At 36.7% G+C, this 24,078-nt stretch overlaps 1 protein-coding gene across 6 annotated transcripts in view; it reads right to left on the bottom strand.

The window, feature by feature from the left end:
- Nucleotides 1-24,078, bottom strand: part of LOC106075909 (nucleoprotein TPR-like) — a 50,751-nt gene that overhangs the window by 9,558 nt on the left and 17,115 nt on the right. For all 6 annotated transcript variants that reach the window (XM_056038140.1, XM_013236788.2, XM_056038142.1 and 3 more), the window contains 2 exons: nt 3,693-3,991; nt 1,286-1,391 (listed from right to left, as the gene is read on the bottom strand). In XM_056038140.1, the coding sequence (XP_055894115.1) occupies nt 1,286-1,391; nt 3,693-3,991 (405 nt within the window). The remainder of the gene's footprint in view (nt 1-1,285; nt 1,392-3,692; nt 3,992-24,078) is intronic.

Raw genomic sequence — 24,078 nt, 5'->3', positions numbered from 1 at the left:
AATCTCTGAAATATTGATGAGGAAACAAGCTCTGAAATATTGATGAGGAAACAATCTCTGAAATATTGGTGAGGAAACAATCTCTGAAATATTGATGAGGAAACAATCTCTGAAATATTGATGAGGAAACAATCTCTGAAATATTGATGAGGAAACAATCTCTGAAATATTGATGAGGAAACAATCTCTGAAATATTGATGAGGAAACAATCTCTGAAATATTGATGAGGAAACAAGCTCTGAAATATTGATGAGGAAACAATCTCTGAAATATTGATGAGGAAACAATCTCTAAAATATTGATGAGGAAACAAGCTCTGAAATATTGATGGGGAAACAAGCTCTGAAATATTGATGAGGAAACAATCTCTGAAATATTGATGAGGAAACAAGCTCTGAAATATTGATGAGGAAACAAGCTCTGAAATATTGATGAGGAAACAATCTCTGAAATATTGATGAGGAAACAATCTCTGAAATATTGATGAGGAAACAATCTCTGAAATATTGATGAGGAAACAATCTCTGAAATATTGATGAGGAAACAATCTCTGAAATATTGATGAGGAAACAAGCTCTGATGCTAATGACGACAACCTAGCTAATAAACATTTATGGGGAAAATGTACTCTAAAACTGATGCGAAAAAATCTCTGAAACATTGATGGTGAAAACAATCTGAAACTTTTATAGGGAAAGTGATACCTCAAAATGATGGGAAAAACTCTGAAACATTGACGGGAAAAAATATCTCTGAAACATTGGCCAGGAAAAAAAACTCTGTTAACAATCTCTGAAACATTGACGGGAAAACTTTTTCTGAAATATTGATGGGGAAAACACTCTCTGAAACATTGACGGGGAAAACACTCTGAAACATTGACGGGGAAAACACTCTCTGAAACACTGACGGGGAAAACACTCTCTGAAACACTGACGGGGAAAACACTCTCTGAAACATTGACGGGGAAAACACTCTCTGAAACATTGACGGGGAAAACACTCTCTGAAACACTGACGGGGAAAACACTCTCTGAAACATTGACGGGGAAAACACTCTCTGAAACATTGACGGGGAAAACACTCTGAACCATTGACGGGGAAAAATAATATTTGAACCATTGACGAGGAAAACACTCCAAGCAATAGAGCAACCCAAATAATAAACTCTCGCCTGCCATAAACAAAAAAAAAAACATTAATCACGTTCCTACTGGAAACTGGCTGAATCAACTTTCATTGAAAGTCAAACGAAATGTGAAAACAACATGTACTTATGTGTTACCTCTAAAGGGATTTTATTTCTTCGCAGTGTTGAGTTGGCCTGTAACAAAAGTTCATTAATCTGCTTCAGGTAGGGGAAGTAATCTCCAAACCTTTCCTCGTCCACCCTTTGAAAGAAATAACATTTGAGAATGTCTTGATATCAAATGCACAATGTTTTATTTTACTAGAAAGGTGCGTGTGTGTGTGTGTGTGTTGCACTCATTCAGTGGAGTGTTAATGATTCCATTTTGTTTTTTAACGACATCGCATTCAATCACTCATTTACTCACACACACATCACTGACTCATGGACATACACAATCCCTCACTCACATACACCGTCCTCAACTGTGTACACCCACCCCCCCCCCCCACACACACATACACACACACACACACACACTCTCTGCATTCACCGACTCATTCACTCACCCATACACATCACTTATTGATCCCCCCTAACACGCAATAATCAATACAAAAACTAATTGCATATCTCATTTTTTTAAAACCTAAACATATGGTCATAATAAGAGAATCCCACAAGGTCGACTCCCACAAGACATTCTGGTGATCTAACAGAAGGCAGGAGAGCCGCTGATCGTCCACTTCTAATGTAAAATGTCTGCAAACGCGACATGAACCTCTTCAAAATTGACACTAACAATTGGTAGCTAGCACTGGATTGATCTACACGGAGATCTAGCATAATGGAAGGGTCCTGGATTGCAGATGGCATACAAACCGGAAGTAGAAAGAAGAGTGAAAGTGCAGCAGCACCTGGTGATTACATGTGCCCAGCCTGTGACCGCAGCGGTGTATCAAGGATTTGGACTCTACAGAGAAGTTGCAAAGGGAGAAGATTATTTCTGGTGACGTAAAATCTCACATGTTGATCACCAAGAAGATTATATTGTTCAGAGAGCAGAGCAAGAACATTTCAAAGAAATCTCATCAAACCAACCCTAACAGAAAAACAAATTATGTAGACACATAGACAAATAAATGGTCTCCTCTGAGTTCTTCATATAACATTTTAATACCATTTCTCAGACAACTGAATTGCTTTACATAAAATACTTTATTGTTGGTATATGCATTATCTTAAAGACTCACAAAAAATCGTAAAAGTTTATGCATTTATTACTCCCACGTGTCAGGCATGACATGTAGTCTGCAAGACTCTAAATAACCCTAGTTGTAAATTTCAGTTTTAAGAGTCAATTCAAGAGCACAGTTTTGCATTTAATGTGGACCATTATTATTTTTATTTTGTTCTAGATGAGATTGGTTAACGACTTATGAATGAGAAAAGTGTCAATAAAAGGGAAGTTAGTGGACAAAGTTGAACACAAACGTCTTAAAGTATTGAAGAAGCGAAAACTAAAAGAACTTAAGACTTACACCACTGTTTCTCAAATTTTTGCTGGTGGCGCCACCCCAAACGAGAAGAATATCATTCTTTCCACCTAAGCTAGCTGGGGAGCTTCGAGAACGCTGTAAGATCAACCAACGGGATTCGGGGCGGAGCCCCTGCGCCAAAAACGCAAAATCTCATTTTCGCTCATCAAAAAAGGTTGAAGTAAAAAAATAAATATACAGGCCGATATTGAAATGTTTTCTTGCAAAAAGAGCATACACTATTATTTCTAGTATAAAAAAGTCACAGATCAAATTACGTCTAATAAAGGAAAAGACAGTACGGGCCAAAATGTACAATGTAAGAACATTCGAAGCACATATAGCGCACCTACGTCATAAGGTCATCTTTGTGTTAAGTAAAACGTCTTGTCACGAACCATTTCTTTTTGTGACACAAAACATGTCACTATAAAGATGTACAACAGTAGTAAGAGTTTCGACCATTCTAAGAGAAGAAAGTCGAGAAGAATCACGTTGACGAAGACGTTTTGAAACGACACAAAGTTTTCTGTCGATATTTATGCCACACGCCTCGTACAAAAACAGTCTTTTTTTTTTTTACAAGGGCTTAATTAATTATAGAAGATAAAACGAAGTCTGATATACTTTAATCTGACATTGCTAAATATGTCCCTTTACTAGATTAATAGTCAAATATAGATTGATAACTACAATAAATATAAAACTTTTTTTTTTGCTCTTTGAAACAGAAATTAACCGGCTACACTTCTCCCCTTTTCTAAGAACTTTGACATTCATAGTGACATAATGTGACTAGACTTCGAGTCCTATATCACCCCATCACATGACTTCGGAACCTGCAAGCGTTACATGTAGGGCAAATGTAAAATAATGGACAGCTACAACTGCCTGAAATCAAAAACATCGATTAAGAAATCGTTGATAGTCTAATAAAGTCTAATTGATTTCGGACGGATTTCATTATTATTCTGACACAACCAACAGGCGAGCATCCTGACCCAGTTAGAGTCAACATGACCTACTTGTGAAATTCACGCTTGACTCGCTCCGCCTCCTCTTCCACGTTGGTCACATGACTTCTCATGTAGTCCAGCCCTTCCAGGTACACCCTCTGGAGCCCCACGGTGCTCAGCGCCAGGGACGTCCTCTGGGTCGCCGGGGGCTCCCGGGATGTTGTGATCAGTGCAGGAAGCGGATCGCGTGACGCGTTCGCCTCACGGGCTGCGCTGACGTCAGAGGGCGCCTTGTCGCCCATCCTCCTAGAGTCGCTTGTAGCAGACGATGGTGTAGATGGCAAGCGTTCAGTGGGCATCGGAGATTCCTGTGGAAACAGAAAGCTAATAGATGGAGATTTACATGAAAGTCAAACTCTGGTTTGCATTCGTTCAGAAAATGATGAAAAAAAATCAAATAATGAAAATATGACTAAAGAGAATCTTATAGGCACGAATTGTACCGATGTGCCAAAAATATAAAATTTCAATCCAATCCGAACTTAAAAAACATAAAACAACATCTATCAATAACAAAAAATAAAACAGGAAAACCAATAAATTGGCAGAGTTAAAGTCTTAAATTAATAGGTATGCACATTAGCGTGGACATGAAAACTTTAAAAAAAAATCTTAAACACTATGCTCAATTTCACCCTATTAATTGTCTTTCCACAAGTACATCGAGTTTGTTCTTTGTTTTCTTTAAGCAGACACTATAAGTAGTGTCACATCATCCTCTGTATAGCACCCCGTCATTCACCGTATAGCACCACATCATTTACTGTATAGCACCAAATCATTCCCTGTATAGATCATCCTCTGGATAGCACCACATCACCCTATATATAGCACCACATCATCATCTGTATAGCTCCACAACATTCACTGTATAGATCATCCTCTGGATAGCATCAAATCATCCTCTATATAAATGAAATGAAATTGTTATCCTTGTAGCTTGCTTTGTAGGCCTCTACTGTTTATTATTACTACAAGTTCTCCTATCAGCTTGCATATTCTACATGGGCTCAAAAAAGTTGACAATTCGAAGACAGCTCAAATAATTGCCTTCAAATTTGACAGTATATGTATATCTTTTGGAACAAAAATATAACTCAAAGCGACAAAATATTTCCTATACAAAAATTCTCGGACAAGTTTGAATTTAAATCGAATATTTTGTCTGTTCAGCCTTTATTTTCTCAAAGTGATTTTTTCTACGCTACCGACAAATGTTCGTGAAAAAAATGTAAATATTTTATGAGAATAAAAAAAAAAACTCAAGCATGTTACGGTTTTTAAACCAAGGTTTATAAGACAATGTAAAACTATATTTTCGAGCTGTAGCCTCATCACTATGTCAACACGCCAGAGGAGTAGTGAACAAAACGAGCGCCCGGGCCAAGGTACTTTATTGGCGCCCCACACTCCATTTTCCCAAAACATCACAACGAAATATAGACTGCGTGTGGCGCCCTCTTGGTGGAGGCGCCTGGGATATCGTGCTCCCCCCTTGCCCCCACCCCTCACTTCACCTCTGCTACACCTATGTCATAATGAGAGGGTAGGGAACGTACCTTTCTCGATGGTACCCAATCCAATTCATCACCAAATTTTAGTGACACGTAAACACACCGCACATTTTTAAAAGCACACATATGCAATAAGTGTGTACATAGTGTATGTGTTTTTAACTAGGTGTGAAAACAGGTGTACGTATTCTAGAATTGTGCATAAAGCAACAGACCTGGGTTCAGTGTGACATTGATCTTCTAACCACCTGACATTATGATTCTGAACATAAAAACATTCAACCACACAAACACACGTGTCCACACATGCGTTGAAGCACACACACACACACACATGCAGCCTTAAACCCTTCCCACACCCACACACTCAATGCCAACGATTCTCTAAATTAATTCCGTCGATCCATGTATTGATTTTATATTTGAGAATTCTAGGGGAGATGACCTTAGAGCATTTCGATCTTTCTGATCAGGTTACCGGACTTGGCTTATCACAAGATACCTTTGTATTAGTTGAAAATGCTAGTCTGACGTGAAACTTTGCGTACACTGAAAGGGAAAAGTTTCTAGATCTAGTCTATAGACAAAAGAAATGATACAATTTGGCCGCTCCTTTGATGTAAGAATTGCTTGGGCTATATATAACTTTATTTACGTATTCATAACTTATTAGATATTTACCAATGGGAATAACGTATTATGCAATCTGCGTGCATCAGTAATAGATTGTGTGATTGGTTATATTTATTATCAATATCAATGACTAGCCTGTCATTCTTTATTGATTAGTAATATCATTTTGATTATAGATTTTGTGATTTTTTTTTTAAACTGAGAAACACATTCTCTTAATAAAAAGAAATCAAATGTTGTATTGTGCAGCGTTCATTGAATATGTTGAATTCAAATCAACAAGAGAATACAGAAGAACAAGATCTACAGAAGAACAAGATCTACAGAAGAACAAGATCTACAGAAGAACAAGATCTACAGAAGAACAAGATCTACAGAAGAACAAGATCTACAGAAGAACAAGATCTACAGAAGAACAAGATCTAGAGAAGAACAAGATCTACAGAAAAACAAGATCTACAGAAGAACAATATCTAGAGAAGAACAAGATCTACAGAAGAACAAGATCTACAGAAGAACAAGATCTACAGAAGAACAAGATCTAGAGAAGAACAAGATCTAGAGAAGAACAAGATCTACAGAAGAACAAGATCTACAGAAGAACAAGTTCTAGAGAAGAACAAGATCTAGAGAAGAACAAAATCTACAGAAGAACAAGATCTAGAGAAGAACAAGTTTTAGATAAGAACAAGATCTAGAGAAGAACAAGATCTAGAGAAGAACAAGATCTAGAGAAGAACAAGATCTAGAGAAGAACAAGATCTAGAGAAGAACAAGATCTACAGAAGAACAAGATCTACAGAAGAACAAGTTCTAGAGAAGAACAAGATTTACAGAAGAACAAGATCTACAGAAGAACAAGATCTACAGAAGAACAAGATCTAGAGAAGAACAAGATCTACAGAAGAACAAGATCTACAGAAGAACAAGATCTACAAAAGAACAATATCTAGAGAAGAACAAGATCTACAGAAGAACAAGATCTACAGAAGAACAAGATCTAGAGAAGAACAAGATCTAGAGAAGAACAAGATCTACAGAAGAACAAGATCTAGAGAAGAACAAGATCTACAGAAGAACAAGTTTTAGATAAGAACAAGGTCTACAGAAGAACAAGATCTACAGAAGAACAAGATCTACAGAAAAACAAGATCTACAGAAGAACAAGATCTACAGAAGAACAAGATCTAGAGAAGAACAAGATCTACAGAAGAACAAGATCTAGAGAAGAACAAGATCTACAGAAGAACAAGATCTACAGAAGAACAAAAATAGATCTAGTCTCCGTAAACCGCCCAGTATTTCTAAGTCCCAGACATTTGACTTATGCTCAAACAACACGTTTAACTCCAAACAATTCCCCTCCCACCCCTATTTAGTGGACTAAAGCGCAAAGAATATCCCAAATAAAGCACTAGACGCACTTTACACACAAGCGCACACAAAATAAAATTAAATAACAGATACAGAAATGGAAACTAATACGAAATGTCTTTATTTCACGAGAATATAGATCTATAGGTCTGTGATTAATAGCCCGTTCTAATTCAAATCCACTAAATGGTTTTGCATTATTTCTAAACTTTGAAAACTAAAGATCATTACTTTCCTAAGACAGAAAAGAGCCATTATCCTAGATTACAGCTGAAAGAAGAGTTACGTACATAATAAAGTATTTATATAGGTCTGTGATTTGATCATTATCGGATAAGAATTTGTTTCCATTTTCCAGTCTAGGTATAATATATTTATACGTCTCTGTCGTACTTCAACAATAACAAAACTATGTTACATTCAAAGCTTTATTACGCTGAATGACAAACAACTACACACATAGTAGAGATCACAACACGAAATAGGGGTCAGTACACAGTCTAACAAATGTAAACAAACACTAGGGGCGACAATCAAATGAAGAAATTCACGACAGTCTGTGCTATGCATTTAGTTCATTTCACAATCTTAAAACCCAGTGTGGTGACTCTCTTTGTAACTGGAGATCTTAATCTTGCAATAGAACGGTTAGTATGCTAAGCCTAGTGTAGTTATTGAAACAGAACAAAAAGATCAACATGTTTGATTAGTCGATAACAAATGAAAACTAACCTCGTTGTGTCTGCACTATTAACTTGGAGAACTAAGTTTGATCTAACGAATCAGACATTATTTACAGTAAAAACAATACAAATATTCACGATATTGGCAGAAAACACTTAGATCAAGATCCAAAACAATGTTCAATAACTCGACTGAACTTGAGAAAGTGTTACTTCCCTTCAACGTGTAATTTCTAATGGAAGAGACCTTGAGGCCGAGACTGTAACTCACAGCTTTTGTAAAGGAGTTAGCAATCACGTGATTCGCAACCCCCCCCCCGGATGTGAGACGCGAGAACAATGTCGGATCAAAACAGAGCGATATCAATTATTTACTAATGTATTTGAAATGTGATCAAACATTTTTTCTTCTTCATCCAGAGTGTAGATCTATTTCTTTGATCTCCATGACTATCAATAAATAATTGTCTTCGCTCACTGATGCATTTTTAATGTTTCTGGCATTCTCACGGGTATGAATAAACCAACGGTTCTCATTGTTAGGTTCTCAAAGTGTCGCCTGGACATCGATGCGAAAGATTGAAACCACAAACAATGACCACTGGTTCAGAACAAATATGTAAGTGAAATACTATTTTTACGAAACATAAAGTAATGTACTCTGTCTGATAAAAAAATTGGTAAACGTTATTTCTCCCACACCCATTCTCGGATCAAGTGGAAACTTTGCACCATTATTCATTGGCATAAACAAGACATAAATCAAACAACAAAATTAACCAATTTGTCAATTAATTACTGAGATTGAATTATTTAACTTGATACCAACAAGGAAAATTAATTTTTAATTTTTCAGCAGTTACATATGCATCACATGATGACCTGCTAATTACTGTGAAAAAACGCAAGCTTAAAATCTATGGCCATATTACAAGATCTTCGGGGCTCGCAAAGACCTTCCTTCAGGGAACTGCACCAGAAAAAAAAGAAGAGGCAGACAGAGAAAGCGATGGGAGGACAACATAAAAGAATGGACGGGCCTGCCATTGACGTTCTAAACAGGGCAAAGGACAGAGAGGAATTGAAAAAGACGGTCAACAAGTCTTGCTAGGTGCTCCAACGGTCCAACAGACTAAGGGATAGGTAAAGGTAAAAAAAATATATACAGCTAGATATTTAGGGTTTCGTCCCCTTAAATAACTGGATCGTTATTTCTCCTACACCCATTGAAGTCCATTCTCGGATCAAGTGGAAACTTTAAACAATTATTTATTGTTCCAAACAAGACATTAATACATAAACAAAAAGAACTAATTAGTCAATTAATTATTGATTATTAATTTTTATAGCGATTAGCCGAAATAACTTCTACATTATTGAGAGATATAGCTCAAAGTGCGGAGTTGTTTCCTTTCAATAAGCATTTTTTAACTATTTTTTTTAGGATTTATTATTTTGCTAATTCATAGATTTTAAGCAGCAGCGACTGGTGAGAAGGATCGTAGGACTAACACCGTGATCCTGTCTCCAATACAGAAGTCATTTCTCGAACTGGTGCTCGTCCCCTGTGTAAAATGATGGCCGAGCGTGGTGGGGGGGGGATACGTGGCACATCTCCTTAGGCACGTCGGACCAAAGTCAGCTCTAACGTAGCGAAATAAAGGCAGTCCACGTATAGAATAGTGTTCCAACTAGTAGACATAAAATATATGCGCAACAGCTGGGAAGCCACCTATGACCGATCCAAGACCAATCGTCACAGAAGGCGTGAACACTGACCTGCAACGTCACAGGTCAGTGTTGAGGCATTCTTTGACGATAAGTCTCGACCGATCTCTGTCGAGTGAAATCGCAGCATTATGCGCCGAGCGGCGAGGCAGGATCTTAAAAAAATTAGTCTAAGATTTCAAGCCTAGATTTTCTTCTTCTTCAAGTCCAATTACCCACAATAAAACACCCTCTTAGCCTTCTGGAACAAGTAAATCTACCTCTGAACGGGGGGAAAAAGTGTCATTCTAAACAACGAGAATAACAAACTATTCAATTTTTTTTTCAATCAATGCTTGTTTATAAAAAGTATATACTATGTTTTATATGTATCCATCAAATTTGTAATTGTCGAGAGTTTTAAGCCTCAGCTCTTGAAACTCTAGTCCAGCAAAACAAAAATAAAAGCTCCATTTTTCCGGCCTGGCTTAACTCTTTCTCTCCTAATCGACGATACCATCGTTGATTTGACGTCATTAAATTAATATTTAATTTTATAAACTTTTCTTTATGTTATATAGAAGGAGAATGCATTCCACTTTAACCCTATACCAAATAAAACATTTTCTGGTCAAAACAAAGTTATTGAAGCTTAATCATAATATGGTAGTGAAATACGAATGAGCAAAATGAGCTATTCCGTCTGAATGTGAAAATATAATTAGGGAGGGAAAGAGTTAACAGTTGTTTGGGAGATGTCTATAAATCACCTTACTCGAGACTCAAGATGCTCAGACTAAAGACTTTTTAAACTTTAAACAACAAATGCTATACACAAGTTATTCAGATCAAATAAAAAAATTAGGTTCATATTAAATATAAATGCCCAGTGTACTTACTGCTCTATAGAAAGTATAGTCGCATGTTATCTGTTACCATTAATTATGACTTAATATATTCCATGTAGCAGAGTGTAAGTACCAAACAGAGACCAGTGTATCTTATTGAACAGGACTGGGAATATATTGGATCTATAGTTTGATACAATGTTATTGATTTCATTTTACACTCCAGTGATCTTATAAGACCCTAATTGAAAGGTATATGAAGAGGGTGAGGAGGGGGGAGTGAAGGGTGTCAGCTGACACAGGGTCTGATAAAAAGAATCTTTTTTGTCATTATTTTCTACTTTATGTTACGTTCAAATTAATCGATTATTGTTTTGTTTTAAATACACCGGGGCACTGTTGTAGTTACACAGACTAAAAACTCAAAATATTTAGGTCATATACTTATATATTATATCTAGACTGGAAACCGGAAACAAATTTTTATCCGCGATTGATCGATTCAAAGACCTATAAATATATATATCTAGATTTTTATGTACATAACTCTTTTTCAAGCTCTAAGGGAAGTCGCCCCAATAAATCTTTTCTGTCTTAGAAAAGTAATGATCTTTAGTTTTCAAAGTTTAGAAATAATTCAAAATCATTTTTCGGATTTTCTTTAGAATGGGCTATTAATCACAGAACTATACATTCACGCTAATAAATAAAACAACGCCATTTCCTGTTAGTACCTGTTAGTTTCCATTGAGATAATCTTTCAAAAATCCTAGATCGAAATAATTCATGTCTGTTGATTTTAATCATCTTATGTACATTTAAATAGATTGATTACCTAGATTTTTTTAGATATTTATTTAAAAATTGCAAAATAATAATTATGAGACGAGAGTACTCTCATTTTTGATGTTCAGTTACTAGATCTAGATCTAAAAATTAAATTATATGTTACATAGGTTAGGGTTTAAAAAACAACTCCACTTTTTATAACCACTTTACAAAACAACGCCTTTGTTTCAGCTTTTATATTTTCACGGCATTTTTTTTTTTTGTAGTTTTAAAAGAGCAAGAACAAAGTCTTACAAGGGCTCTTTCTTCCTTAGTGACATTACAGCATGAAAAACTAATGACTTTACAGAGTTTAACTCTTTTTCTCTGTAATTATTTACCAGATTCTGGTGGAATCAACGCTGGTATCGTCAGTTAGGAGAGAAAGAGTTTAAGTCAGAATAACATGCATGACTAGATTAACATATAAAAAGTGTAGGATGTAATTATCTTCTTTTTTGAAGTAACGTCTGTAATCTATAAGATAATGAGAGAGAGAGAGAGAGAGAGAGAGAGAGAGAGAGAGAGAGGTCTTTTTTAAATTATACATGTAGTGAGAATGTATTAGAAACATTCCTTTAGAATACATAGCCCGGCACCCTACTTTCTCTTTCTCTCTATCTCGTATGGGTCTGTATGTCTTACTGTTTTGATTTGAAGGCTAGATTTTTGCGAACCTTTATGTTAATATTAACACTCATACAGGCATTTAATAAATAGCTTTTAGCTCTATAGAATCTTGACAAAGCGAACCGCCAGTGAAGAAACCTGCCAGATCTATTGCTCAGAACTGTAAAAGAAAATGAATCACTTAGTGTTAAGATCTGTTGGAGGTGTCTAGAATAAGGTCAAATAAAGTTCACTCTAACCTCTGTGATAAAGGCGGGAATATTTAGATTTATGCTAGGAGGCCTAACTCGCTATGGGAAACTTTTAAGGGAAGTCGTAAAGCGGTTGGTCAGTGGTGCTGGCTACAAACTCAGGGATTGTTGATTGTGATTGTGATTGTGATTGTTGATTGTGATTGTGATTGTGATTGTTGATTGTGATTGTTGATTGTGATTGTGATTGTTGATTGTGATTGTGATTGTTGATTGTTGATTGTGATTGTGATTGTTGATTGTTGATTGTGATTGTGATTGTTGATTGTTGATTGTGATTGTGATTGTGATTGGGCGGTCCAAGAGAACACTTTGCTTGCAATACTTGATCTATTAACGAACAGATAGGAGAGTAAATAATAAATATACAAGCTTATCAGTTTAGATAGAGCATGCAAAGCAAGAGAGAGAGAGAGAAGAAGAAAGTAAAGAGAGAGAGAGAGAGAGAGAAGAAAGTAAAGAGAGAGAGAGAGAGAAGAAAGTAAAGAGAGAGAGAGAGAGAGAGAGAAGAAAGTAAAGAGAGAGAGAGAGAGAAGAAAGTAAAGAGAGAAAGAGAGAGAGAAGAAAGTAAAGAGAGAGAGAGAGAGAGAAGAAAGTAAAGAGAGAAAGAGAGAGAGAGAAGAAAGTAAAGAGAGAGAGAGAGAGAGAAGAAAGTAAAGAGAGAGAGAGAGAGAGAGAAGAAAGTAAAAAGAGAGAGAGAGAGAGAGAAGAAAGTAAAGAGAGAGAGAGAGAGAGAAGAAAGTAAAGAGAGAGAGAGACAGAAGAAAGTAAAGAGAGAGAGAGAGAGAGAGAAGAAAGTAAAGAGAGGGAGGAAGAGGGAGGGAGAGAGAGCGGGAGGGAGAGAGAGAGGGAGGGAGGGAGAAAGAGGGAGAGAAAGGGAGGGAGAGAGGGAGGGAGAGGGAGAGAGAGAAAGGGAGAGGAAGTGGGAGGGAGGGAGAGGGATGGAGAGAGAGGGGGAAGGAGAGGGAGTGATAGAAAGAGGGAGAGAAATACAGAGAGGTGGAAAGAGAGTGAGATAGAAGGTAGATAGAGAAAGGAGGAGAAGGGGAAAGAGAGAGAGAGAGGAAGAGAGAGAAAGAAAAAGGCGAAGATAAGGCCGAAGGAAAGCGAGCAGGAAGAAAGGAGAATGGCTGCGAGACTCCACCTGTACCTGGTGACAATCAATCAAAAGCACAAGATCACTGTAAATTACAGCAACAAAAGATTAAGTCCCCTATACAGTCTACACTATACGTGTATTTCCCTCTCAGTACAAAGAAGTAGATCATACATTAGAGCAATAGAGGCAGATCAGGAAGTGAAATGGGGAACAGAGTATTTAGAAAGTTTAAACCAACACTAAGACATATCATTGGAAAGAGATTACTATAGTCGTAACATACCCCCATATTGATTTATACATAGCCTTTGAAGAGAGAATGACAGACTGGATAAACAGAGAGAGAGAGAGAGAGACAGAGACACTGGCGGATCCAGGGGGGGGGCGGTAGGGGCGATCGCCCCCCCACTAGGCCGACCCCCCCCCTGGAATAATATATACTAATTATTTATATTTCAAACTATTTTTAGATTGTTTCGCCCCCCCCCTCTAGTATGTTGGCCGATTAGGTGGGGTCGGGAGGGGGCGATAGCATCAATCCGCCCCCCCCCCCAACCATAAACTTTTGAGTTGGGGGGGCGGTCCAATTTATTTGTAGAAATCACAGCTTGCCAAAAGAATCAATTAAATATCTATATGATTAAAACTTGTTATTGATATTTTAACCGATCTTTATAGTATGTCGTTCCCCTGTTGTCCGATTGGTGTGTGTGTGGGGGAGGGGCGAAACCTCTACTGCCCTTCCCACCTAAACCCTTTGAGTGGGGGGGGGGCGGTCCTACTTTTATGGAGAAATCATAGTTTGTGAGCAAGATTAGTTGCATTGATATATAAATTTGATATTATGTCGCTCTCCTTCAGGTATCTTGGCCGATTCGGTGGGGTAAGGGGGGGGGGGCGATTGCATGTACTGCCCTCCCCGCTCTAGCCCTCTGAGTGGGGGGGGCGGTCATATTTTTATGGAGGAATCATAGTTTGTGAACAAAAATAGTTAAATTTCTATATAATTGATATGTGATACCATTTGTATATTATGTCGCACCACACTCTAATCTCAAATTTTATGATTAGTAAATATAAAAGGAAAAAGGTGGCAGGGGCGATACATGCCATCTCCTTTCCCTTATCGGACAAAGCAATAATTTTTCTTTTTGTATTATAGTTAAGAAATTACAAAATGTAAAAAAAAATCAGCCACTAATATAATTTATTCTTTAATGCCAAATGCAATCATTAGCAGAAATTATAAAAAGGATCGAGGATAAATCGTTTTCATTCTACCGCCCCTCCCATTTCCAGACAGAGTTTATGTAATTTCACATGAATTTATCATAATTATTTTAAGAAAGACTTTGCTTTGGAAAAGTTAGAATTCAAACAAAAATTTTCAGTATAAGAGTCACGATTGAGATGACTAGCCTTTTTTCCAACCTCTACTCAATCTAATATCTTTCTAGTTAAATTTGGGACTAGAACTCACAATTTATGCTTGAATTTTATTGAATATTATTTATTGCATTTTTTTTTCGGCGGCGATCCTCAAAGCCTTAATCTAAATATGTGGGGTATCTGATCTTTTCAAGGAACAAATCGGTTTTATTTGCAATGTATTAAGGGCGTATACATTCAAATTAGAATATTTTTCAAGTACAATATTATTCAAAAGGTCCTTTTTTAATAGGATGAATAATGAGCTTTAGGTAAGGAGAATGTGTTTCTTCAGCGAAGAATGCAAGAAAACGCTTTTAGCGTCGGGGCTTCGCCCCGAAAATCACTGATAAATAGTGAGCTGTAGTTATCAGGAGCAGGCGTTTCTGCAGTGAAAAATGCAAGAAAACGCTTTTTGGAGTCGGGGCTTCGCCCCGGACTCCACTGATTAATAATAAGCTGTAGATGTCAGGAGAATGCGTTTCTTCAGTGAAGAATGCATGAAAACGCTTTATGCGTCGGGGCTACGCCCCGAAACTCACTGATGAATAGTGAGCTGTAGATGTCAGGAGCAGGCGTTTCTGCAGTGAAAAATGAAAAAAAACGCTTTTTTGGCGTCGGGGTTTCGCCCCGAACTCCACTGATTAATAATGAGCTGTAGAGGTCAGGAGAATGCGTTTCTTCTGTGAAGAATGCATGAAAACGCTTTATGCGTCGGGGCTACGCCCCGAAAATCACTGATGAATAGTGAGCTGTAGTTGTCAGGAGCAGGCGTTTCTGCAGTGAAAAATGCAAAAAAACGCTTTTTGGCGTCGGGGCTTCGCCCCGAACTCCACTGATTAATAATGAGCTGTAGATGTCAGGAGAATGCGTTTCTTCTGTGAAGAATGCAAGAAAACGCTTTTTTGGAGTCGGGGCTTCGCCCCGGACTCCACTGATTAATAATAAGCTGTAGATGTCAGGAGAATGCGTTTCTTCAGTGAAGAATGCATGAAAACGCTTTATGCGTCGGGGCTACGCCCCCAAACTCACTGATGAATAGTGAGCTGTAGTTGTCAGAAGCAGGCGTTTCTTCAGTGAAAAATGCAAGAAAACGCTTTTTGGCGTCGGGGCTTCGCCCCGAACTCCACTGATGGATAAAGAGCTGTACATGTCAGGAGAATGCTTTTATTCAGTGAAGAATGCATGAAAACGCTTTATGCGTCGGGGCTACGCCCCGAAACTCACTGATGAATAGTGAGCTGTAGATGTCAGGATCAGGCGTTTCTGCAGTGAAAAATGCAAGAAAACGCTTTTTGGCGTCGGGGCTTCGCCCCGAACTCCACTGATGGATAAAGAGCTGTAGATGTCAGGAGAATGCGTTTCTGCAGTGAAGAATGCATGAAAATACTGACAAATACTGCTTATTTATTGTTATATATATATATATATATATATATATATATATATATATATATATATATATATATATATATATATATATATATGTATATATATGTGCTGTACGCACGTTTATGTATAGGGTTAGGGTTTACTGGGCGTTAGGGTTAGGGTTTGAAAAAAAATCGCCCCCCCCCCCCACTCCAAAGTTCTGGATCCGCTAGTGGACAGAGACAGAGAATAAAGAGAGAGTAAACAATAGATAACGAGACGAAGTTTTTCAAAAGCTAATATCTTTAACTTTGTCTGGTAAAAAAATTTGAACACGTTATTTCTCCCAAACCCATTCTCGGATCAAGTTGAAACTTTACATAATTAGTAATGGTACCTAACAAAACATGAATCAATACAAAAAAAATCAAACACTAGTCAATTAATTTCTGGTAATTAATTAATTTGGTTTGCTACCAACAAGGCAAATTAATCGTTCAGTATTAAGGGAAATGGCTAAATATGGGAAATTTTGTCCCCTTAGATAAATTGTACACGTTTGTTCCCAAACACTCATTGTCGGATCAAGTTAACATTTTGCAAAATTATTTAGCGTACCTTACCAAAAATTAACCAATTAGTTAATTAATTTTTGGTAAATAATTATTTTCTTTAATATCGACCAAGGGAAATAAATTCTTAGTTTAAGTATTTTTACATTTTTCCTTCTTTCTATCTATATTATAAAGTAGAATGTGAGGGGTATGTATGTATGTATGTATGTATGTATGTATGTTACTTATAGACATCAAAACCGCTTGACCAATCTTGATAAAACTAGGCAGGAATGTTCCTTGGGTACCAACTTAGACCTTAGTGAATGTATTGTAGCCCTAAAACAAATGTAAGACCCTCAAAAAAAAAAAAAAGTTGTCCGACTCTATTACAGCTATAGTATTTTATGGATCTAGGCCATGTCTACAATGTTGACATGAGAAAAGATAGAAAGGATTTAGACCTAGATCTAATTTTAAGAAATACACTTTGCGCATATAGTTTTTTACTTTGACACATGAAAAGACAAAAGAAGATCCATTGATTTCATTATATAATAAAATTAACCTTCAATTTTGTGTTTCAAAAGCATTTTTTACATTAATTAGTTCCTTATATCTGTGATTACAGATTTCCTGACGAACATTCTTTCATTAGACAATTCAGTAATGAATCGCGTACTAAATATTAATTCGTTTAATTGTTTACTTTATAATCCCATCCCTAGATCTAAAACTCTAATTCAACTCTAAGATGATAAAACTTCTCTTCGCACAGATAGTTTTATACTTTAACACATAGACATATTAATTAAAGTCCATTCATTTCATATTTTGATCAACTAAACATTCAAATTTGGTTTTCTAAAGCTACATTCGTTTACGAAAGCTGCGAAGCCGAGTTAAAGGCCTAGATCTATATTCATTCATGAATCGCGTACTAAAAATTATTTCGTTTTATTGTTACTTTATAATCCCATTCATTTAACAAAGCTATCGCTCTTTTCGTTTTTAATAGATAAGAATGTATCGACTTCGGGTAAACCCATTTTCGCAAACCTAATTTTATTTTCGTAGCGAAAGAGAAATAACGTGAAAGGATCATTAGCTAAGTTTAACATACATATAAATCCAATCCACTAGATTATTCAAAAGCATTTTTTACATAAATTAGTTCCTGATATCTACAGATTTCCTGGCGAACATTCTTTCATTAGACATTACCAAATGGTTACACATTAACACATCTCTCCTCTGAGGTCTGAGTCTATTCCTAGGCCTAGGTCTAAAACTCTTACTGAACTCTAAGATGATAAAACTTCTTTTCGCAAAGATAGTTTTATGCTTTAACACATAAACATACTAATTATTGTCCATTCATTTGATATTTTAATCAAATTAACATTCAAATTTGTTTTTCTAAAGCATTTTTAATACATTCGTTCGCTGTTCGCTAAAGCTGCGTAGCCGTGTTGAGATAGGCCTATATTCATTCATGAAAAAAAGTTCACGCATGCGCAGCACAGAACTCTAGATTAGTGTAGATTTAGATCTACGTCTACCTCAAGATCTACTTTATACTTTATACACATGAACATACAAAATTTAGTCTATTCATCTCAAATTTTAATCAAATATATGTAGGCCTACAAGCAAATGTTTTAATTTGAAAAAAAAAATGGATTTAATTAAGCCTATTAGCAATTTTGATTTGATAGCTTCATTCACACTATTTTTACATTGACACATTCGCTTTACTTATTACATTATTATTTCGTTTAATTGTTTACAAAACACTCTCAGTGACTATATCGACAGTAATGCGCAAATAAAGACCCGCGGGTCGCGGGTAACATATGTCTAGTCTATATTATAAAGTAGAATGTGAGGGGTATGTATGTATGTATGTATGTATGTATGTTACTTATAGACATCAAAACCGCTTGACCAATCTTGATAAAACTAGGCAGGAATGTTCCTTGGGTACCAACTTAGACCGTAGTGTATGTATTGTAGCCCTAAAACAAACTTAAGACCCTCAAAAAAAATAAAGTTGTCCGACTCTATTACAGCTATAGTATTTTATGGATCTAGGCCATGTCTACAATGTTGACATGAGAAAAGATAGAAAGGATTTAGACCTAGATCTAATTTTAAGAAATACACTTTGCGCAGATAGTTTTTTACTTTGACACATGAAAATACAAAAGAAGATCCATTAATTTCATTATATAATAAAATTAACCTTCAATTTTGTGTTTCAAAAGCATTTTTTACATTAATTAGTTCCTAATATCTGTGATTACAGATTTCCTGACGAACATTCTTTCATTAGACAATTCCGTAATGAATCGCGTACTAAATATTAACTCGTTTAATTGTTTACTTTATAATCCCATCCCTAGATCCAAAACTCTAATTCAACACTAAGATGATAAAACTTCTCTTCGCACAGATAGTTTTATACTTTAACACATAAACATATTAATTAAAGTCCATTCATTTCATATTTTGATCAAATAAACATTCAAATTTGGTTTTCTAAAGCTACATTCACTTACGAAAGCTGCGAAGCTGAGTTGAGATGGGCCTAGATCTATATTCATTCATGAATCGCGTAGTAAATATAATTTCGTTAAATTATTCACTTTATAATCCCATTCATTTAACAAAGCTATCGCTCTTTTCGTTTTTAATAGATAAGAATGTATCGACTTCGGGTAAACCCATTTTCGCAAACCTAATTTTATTTTCGTAGCGAAAGAGAAATAACGTGAAAGGATCATTAGCTAAGTTTAACATACATATAAATCCAATCCACTAGATTATTCAAAAGCATTTTTTACATAAATTAGTTCCTGATATCTACAGATTTCCTGGCGAACATTCTTTCATTAGACATTACCAAATGGTTACACATTAACACATCTCTCTTCTGAGGTCTGAGTCTATTCCTAGGCCTAGGTCTAAAACTCTTACTGAACTCTAAGATGATAAAACTTCTTTTCGCAAAGATAGTTTTATGCTTTAACACATAAACATACTAATTATTGTCCATTCATTTGATATTTTAATCAAATTAACATTCAAATTTGTTTTTCTAAAGCATTTTTAATACATTCGTTCGCTGTTCGCTAAAGCTGCGTAGCCGTGTTGAGATAGGCCTATATTCATTCATGAAAAAAAGTTCACGCATGCGCAGCACAGAACTCTAGATTAGTGTAGATTTAGATCTACGTCTACCTCAAGATCTACTTTATACTTTATACACATGAACATACAAAATTTAGTCTATTCATCTCAAATTTTAATCAAATATATGTCGGCCTACAAGCAAATGTTTTAATTTGAAAAAAAAAAATGGATTTAATTAAGCCTATTAGCAATTTTGATTTGATAGCTTCATTCACACTATTTTTACATTGACACATTCGCTTTACTTATTACATTATTGTTTCGTTTAATTGTTTACAAAACACTCTCAGTGACTATATCGAAAGTAATGCGCAAATAAAGACCCGCGGGTCGCGGGTAACATATGTCTAGTTTAAATATAAAAGTAAGTATAAATCTGTTCCAATAGTCATCATGCGTAGATTTATAACATTCGCCAACTTTTGGTGCTGTAAACGAAACAACTTAACAATTCTTTATTGCTGAAAATGTACATTTATTACATCTCTTATGACTTATTCAAGTGCTTTCCCTTGTCTATACTTCCGTGGTTTGTACATCGGATGCACCAAAAAGTAAGCTATTTATAGATTTGCCGCCAAGTGTGATCATGTCCATTTGAAACACAAACTAAATTAATCGAAATAGATATCGGCCCTAGCGGTGGTGTTTGAAGCAGCAAGTAAAACTTTTCTCCCAGGCAGCCTCCAGGTGTAATAATGACTGTGAAAATGTGTCTTTCATCATTTAATAGGAAAAGGTGGATTCATTGAATGTTGAGGGGTGCAAGTCATTTCTCAATATATTTATTCCCAGAATTTTAAAAGACATTACAGCCATACTATTTTGGTTTGCTCCCTTTGTTTATAATTGGCTGTAACAAATCATTTCTTTATGTTTAGTGTGAAGAGATCATTCGCATACAAAAAAATATAATCTCAAAGGCTTGTTACATTAATATAGATTCAAAGTAAATCCATGTATGCTGGCTATGCTTAAGATGAAACACAAAGTTCTAGTAACATATCTTATCTTATCTTATATAATACAGACGTTACATATATAACGTTCACAAGCTTAGTTGTCCTCACTGCGCATGTCTGAGGTTTATTTGACAAGTCAAAATGAAAAGTAAAGCCATAAAACCTTTACTGACCCATAAAATTATAATTAGGGGCTGCACGAAACTGCAGTGGTGACTCTACTAGACTCCTCCACCTCCTTACTTAAAGACTAATCTCAGACATTCAGGACATACACAGGAGAGCAATGGTCATATAGTCTTAGTCTTAAAGCAGTAGTGCACAAACTACGGCCCAAGGGTCATATTCGACCCGTGGCGTGATGTAATCTAGCAGATAAAAGAGGAACAGTTTTATTGAGCTTCTGATGAAGATAAAGAAGAACAGTGCTATTAGACTTATGATGAAAATAAAGAGAAACAGTTCTATTAGACTTATGATGAAAATAAAGAGAAACAGTTCTATTAGACTTACAATAAAGATAAAGAAGAACAGTGCTATTTGACTTGACAATGTTTCGGATGTAAAGCGACGAGTGACGGGTGAGTCAGAAATGGGTATGTGGCCCGTAAGTTAAAACATTTTGGGCACCACTTGTGACAGGTAGGGAAATGTGACGTGTGTTTGGCACGTTTTATGTCTAGGGGATGATTATTTTTGAAAGCAATCACACCCCCACTTATCAGCATGTGAATCGGGAGCAGACACGCAACGAGACAAAGCAATGAAAGATAGATACAAAAGTTAAAATAAAGGATATTTATTTACATAAATATACATATAATAATAAAAGGGGGAGGGTTTGCATCTATCTCTAGTATATCCTATGTTTAATCATCACTCTTGCACATAATAAGAGAGTATGTCACTTTGTCCTCTGACTTAGCTGGTATTCCTGTTGATGTCGCAGCTGGCTGTGTCCTGGCTTGAGGTTCTGCAGCTGGAGGTGGCGCTCTAGCGGATAGAGGGACGCCGGCGATATAGTTCTTGTGGAGTCTCAATCCCCAAAATCTATTATCTGTAGTGGGCACAGTAGGGCGGGTGGCCGGCTACCGTGGGCACAAGGTTACTGCGGGCAGAGCGGATCTGCCATGGGCAGCGTAGTTGACAGGATATGTCCAGTGAGTTGCAGAGGGTTGGCGTAGCTATGACGTCTCACACAGATCTGGGTCTATAGGGACGTCTCACCTAGTAGCTTGACAGGTGGGCTGTCGAATAGGCGGGCAATGCCGATAGCGCCAAGTGGTAGAGTTCAGTAGATCTCAGTAGGCGAGTGCAGTGCTGAATAGCACTAAGCACAGATGCAGGTAAATAGATCGTTGATCCAATGAATACATAGGCAGGTAAATAGGCAATAGGTGATTCTTGATAGCAACTAGGCAAGTGCAGCGCTGATTAGCACTAAGCACATAGATAGGCCAGTAGGCAAATAGGTAGGTCTCAGTAGGACAGTGCAGTGCTGGATAGCACTCAGCACATAAATAGGCAGACACCTGAGGGAGGCTGCGGATAAACAAAGACAAGTTAGGACATGTCTCTCATGCATCTTATCGATGCCCTCGACTGAGGTGCATTCGTCAGATTGGTGAAATTGCTTTAGAGCACAATGAGGAGATGATGACAAATGGGATTTGGGAAAATAGATGGCAGATAGTAGCAATATAGAAATGTACATAAAAGGGAAAGTAATAATATAAAAATGTACATAGAAGGGGAAATAATAATCTCAAATAAATAACACAGGTGGATAGAGAAAGAAAGGGGGGGGGGGAATGGGCGGTGGTCAGCGACCCAGATGGTTTGTTTACATATGACCGTGGGTCGAGAACAATGAAGCGTGCTTGAATGAAGAGGGTGTCCCTTCAAGCGGCGCAACTCTCCTTAGAGTAAAATGAGTACAGGGGAGACAATTCACTACAGAGGAGATAATTCCTATCTCTTTTCTAGACGCAGTATCAGTGCGCTAGTAAAGTTATCAAGGCGGTCAACCGAGATAAAGGAAATAAAATGGATGTACAAATATATACATACATGGTTGCACCAACGATCAATTGAGCAACGTAGCATTAATAGATTAATGCAATACAAAATAAATACGTAGGACATGTTTATGTTTTCTACTTACGCCAGTGAGAAATACACAATGCACTAATTAAATATAAATGAACTAGGCAAAATACACATGATAAAATCCAATGGAAATATACACAGAGTAATTAAGATGGAACTTGTGATTAAGTTCGGCTTACCACCAGGTATTCCTCTAGGAGGGAGAATAAATGATATAGTCCAGACTCGATCGACAGCGATAGAGGAGTGAAAGGGTCTGGCTTGAGTTGGTTTACTTTATATAAGCCTGGAAAGTGCGGGCGGACACAGGAAATGTCCTAGGCTAAGATTTATCTTACACGTGGGTGGATTTGACTCGAGGTGGGAGCCGCACCTTGGAATATCACGCGGTATGTTGACCAGGGTAATCTCTTAGATCAAAGAGAGACGTGAGAGAAGGGGGGGGGAAGGATTAGCTTGCATTCAAACCAAGGTGGTGTCAACCGCGACCGTCAGTCAGACATCCGGCGGATAAGACAAAAGAGATTGTGTGTCTACCTTTCCCCGATCAAGGGCAGATAAATGAAAGGACGCGCCTTAGCTATCTCCAAGGTGGTCAACTAAGTCTAGCCTGGAGAGGAAAGGGTGGCGCGGGTGAAGAAATTGGGGTAGGATGGAGAAATAATTAAAATAAAATAAATAAATAATGGAAAATAATAATTAATGCTGTCATAATTTTGAGTGACTCTGACAGCGAGTTTTTGACTTGTCACACCACTGTCTTTGTGCTGTATGGTCGGTAGTGTCGTCGGATCAAGGGAGATACCAGACACGTAGGAGCCCTTGTGTGATTACAGATAATTAGCCTTCATTTAGTCTTATCTCGGCTTGAAACAACAAGTTATTAACTCATTGACACAGTTCTCTCAATCGACTCTAGCCATTGTTTTCTTTCTCTACGAAATCATTTTACTCCAAGGTTGACAGCGGCATTGTCTTCTTTATAGATAATTAGATATTTAATAAGTGCAACCAAATCAAAGGCCGCTATGTAGTTGTAAAGGTGGCATTCAAGTAGGTACAAATATAGAACAAGGAATTTCTTTTTAAAAGTAGACATAAAAACTTGGCCTGTAATCATTTGTCACTAATATAAATACCAACATGATTGATTAGTTCTGTAAGAATGTACTGTTATAATCAGTCTCTAAACGTAGGTATCTATAAATA

Source organism: Biomphalaria glabrata, chromosome 8 (genome assembly GCF_947242115.1).
Source record: "Biomphalaria glabrata chromosome 8, xgBioGlab47.1, whole genome shotgun sequence".
Lineage (NCBI taxonomy): Eukaryota > Metazoa > Mollusca > Gastropoda > Planorbidae > Biomphalaria > Biomphalaria glabrata.
This window is presented reverse-complemented; position numbering and strand designations above follow the sequence as displayed.